The 3,306-nt window shown below is 38.1% G+C and overlaps 1 protein-coding gene across 1 annotated transcript in view; it reads right to left on the reverse strand.

Moving 5' to 3' along the window:
- Nucleotides 1-2,061: 2,061 nt before the first annotated feature.
- col4a1 (collagen, type IV, alpha 1) overlaps nt 2,062-3,306 on the reverse strand; it is a 51,192-nt gene continuing 49,947 nt past the window's right edge. The window contains exon 52 of the mRNA XM_015045964.1: nt 2,062-3,122. Coding sequence (XP_014901450.1) covers nt 3,035-3,122 — 88 coding nt within the window. The 3' untranslated portion in view covers nt 2,062-3,034. The remainder of the gene's footprint in view (nt 3,123-3,306) is intronic.

Here is a 3,306-nt window from a genome sequence, read left to right on the forward strand (position 1 = left end):
GTGGCATACAAGCCACAAGACTTGTATGACTTGAATCCCACAAGCCCTACAAGTCTGCATGGCTTGTGGCAAGCATTTGAAGCAGACGTCTACTGGTGCTCTTTTGTAATGTCTTTGTTTCTGTTGCTCTTTATAAAAAAGTCAGATTCATGGAATTGCTAATAGTTTGGTCAACAGGTTCCTCGACTTGAGCTGTGCAGCTCCTTTAGTGTTACTATGGCCTTCTTGGCTGCTTTTTGAATTAATGTTCTCCTTGCTCAGCCTATTAAGTAATGATACGTGCATCAGTTGAGCCATATCCCCTTGATTTTTAGATGGTGAAATAAGTAGTACTCTTTAAGACGTTCAAAGCTTGAGACGTTGTTTTCTGATCAAATCCTGCTGTGAACATCTCAACAACTTTCTTGTGTTGTGTTTATAACCATCCATCTTCCCATTAAATCATGATGTTGATTCTTCACTCATGTTTTCTACCGAACCTCTGAGGTTTTCACAGCAAAGCTGGGTTTGTAGTAAGATTAGGTTGCACACAGGTGGAGTCTGTTAAACAGTTGTATGCAATTAGTTGCTCCAAGGTGCTGAATACAAATTCAATCAGCACTAAATGTAAAAAGCAAAAATCTTAAAAGAATCTAAAAAACTTATTTCACACTCACAATAATGTGTCTTTTTCCTTCCATTTCACAATTATGATCTTTCTTGTGATTGTTTTCAAAATGATTTGAAGTAAGGGAAGGCATAAACATTGTAATTACTTTATTTTTTTAATTCTTTTTTTAAAAAATTATAGTTTGTCTTTTTCAGATGGCCATAGAGTCATTAGAGTTTATTTTTCTCTCTTGACGGTAACCTTTGCTCAGACTGCAGGTATTTGCTCTGTGACATGTCAGACATTTGTCCCTCTGACTTGTCGATGTCGTGCATCCAAACTCACTCCTTTCGTGTGACCCTATGCTCACCGGTCAGGGGTTAAGGCCTCATCAGACGTGTTTATGAAGACAGCCCGGGGGGTCAAGGGCTCTGTTTGCCTCTGCGGTGGCGAAAGCGGAAACAAGGGATAGTATTCCGGCAATAAATGAAAGACGAGATCAGACTTGAAAGGCAGGGTTATCTGGTCCTCTGCGGAACAAATCGATCCATTTGTGCATTTGTTGGGGTGGAAGGGTTCATTGGCCACACTCCCGGCAGAAGGGCTGAGGATGAGGCTGCATCACGTTTTAAGCAAGTGATGTTACAAGGTGGCATCTAAAACAAAAATTTTCCTCATATTGACACGGTGATGGAAGATAATGTTTGAATTAATATGTCATATTTAAAGGAGAACACAAACACACAGCTGAATCATCCAGTTGGAGAAACTGGAGCAACTTCCAAACAAAATGAGTTGGTGGCGCCCTCTTGTGGCTTTAGCCTGTAGCGTTTCAGCTTTTGCACATTAAAACAGTTCAAAGAGGGCAGAAAAAACACACACACATATATACTTAGAAACTGTTCATTATATTGTTCAAATAATTTTACTACAGTAGTGACACAATATGAGATGGGCTAAAAATGTTTACTGAATGTTTGCAAGTGCTGCAAGTCCTGTTTGTACTTTATTGGGGGTTTTTCTGATGCAGTAACTAATATTTTGACATTTAGCTTGTGTCAAAGTTTTCACCAAGCTGATATATAAAGAAAATAATCTGTGTCTATGCTTAAAATGCAACATGTGCCAAAGGTGTGCGTACTGAATAGTACAGGGATGAGGCTCACCTCTATGTTTTGTTTATAGGTTTTATGGAAGGTTAAAAGTTTCTCTGGAACAAACTTAGTTTTTTGTTTTTTTTTTTGTAAGCCAAAATAATCAAAATTAACATAAATATGACATTTAAATATATATGCAGTGAAACAATCTAACAAATGTTTCCTTTTTTGCATTTAATAACCATATTATTTTTGAAATACTGTAACTCGCCATCACATATTTGTTTATGACCAACAACAGAAAAAAGCGTGGCCACCTGCTGCCACACACAGTCTACTTTAAAGCCCAAAAACTGAGGAAAACTCTCCTCTTCATAGTTTGTTTTTTTGTTCATTTATTTTAGATAAAGCAACAAGAAGGGTGTGCAACAATAGTATATGAAAAAAAACCCATTAAAACACACACATAATTCCTAATCCATTCAGATTCACTCACATAACGTATGTACACTCACGCACGCACTCCCACACACGCAAACATTCAACCTTTCAATGCAACTTCAGTGCTGTTTTTTTTCTATGTTAATATGGCTGTTAAACAAAGAAACATTAATCTGGAATACACTGAATTTCAGATAAACAACCAACATAATTTTATAAATCTTATAAATAAAAAAAAAAATGGGCTTAAATGACACACAAACTGGTAGAGAAATAACCTGAGGAGAGTATGTTCAACGGTGGTATACAGGAATGCATTGTATTTACAACAGAGGAATTGGTGTCTGCAACGTTTGAGGTGGTTTTGAGAAGTGACAGTCGTGTAAGCAGTGGTAAGTTTTTCAACATTAGTAGATTTAAACGACTTATAACGTGTGAAAAGATATATGATTGTGTGGTTACATGCTTGAATTGTGTGGCACTGGAAGAGACGGAAAATTAAAAGGGGCGGGGGGGAAATGAAAGGCAGACAATTACAACTCAATAGCACCTGTCTTACACAAACAGCCCTTTGAAAGATGAACACCAGTTAACCTTTTTAAGGGGGTTTCAACTCAGTGCAGTGGTAAACCGGGCGCCATTCTTTAGAAACACGCTGTGTGTTGCTTCTAGGAGCAAAAAAAAAAAAAAAAAGATTTCAAAAAGCCCCAGGGTCTGTGTTTGCTTTATAAAGTTCAGTCGCTGGATGTTTTGCGACTCGCGTCTCTTGTTCCTCTCCATTCACACATGATACACAGGGAAATAGCACCATCAGAACAGGAAGTAAAGCTAAGTTGAGGAAGTCGATGCGTTTTTTTTTTTTTTTTTTTTTTTGTCCATGTCTTAAGATGAAGGAAGGCCTCTGGTTTTAAGTGAATGTCCTCTTCATGCACACTTGACAGCGGCTTATGTGAGTTCGGAGGCTGCCTGCTTTGAGCGTTGTCGGAACGGGTTTCCTGGAAAGAGGTCAGGTGAAAAGATTACCACTGGTCATGACCATTTGTATCATAAATGAGCATAAAGTGGTGAACATTTCTGTAAAAATAAAGTTGACACTGACACCACGGGGGGGGGGGGAAGGCAAACTTTTGGGGGGGTTTTTATTTTTCTGTCACAAAAAAATTATCGGCCTTACTTAAA

This window comes from Poecilia latipinna, unplaced genomic scaffold (genome assembly GCF_001443285.1).
Source record: "Poecilia latipinna isolate Pla-1442-1.1 unplaced genomic scaffold, P_latipinna-1.0 Scaffold757, whole genome shotgun sequence".
NCBI classification, from domain to species: Eukaryota; Metazoa; Chordata; class Actinopteri; order Cyprinodontiformes; family Poeciliidae; genus Poecilia; species Poecilia latipinna.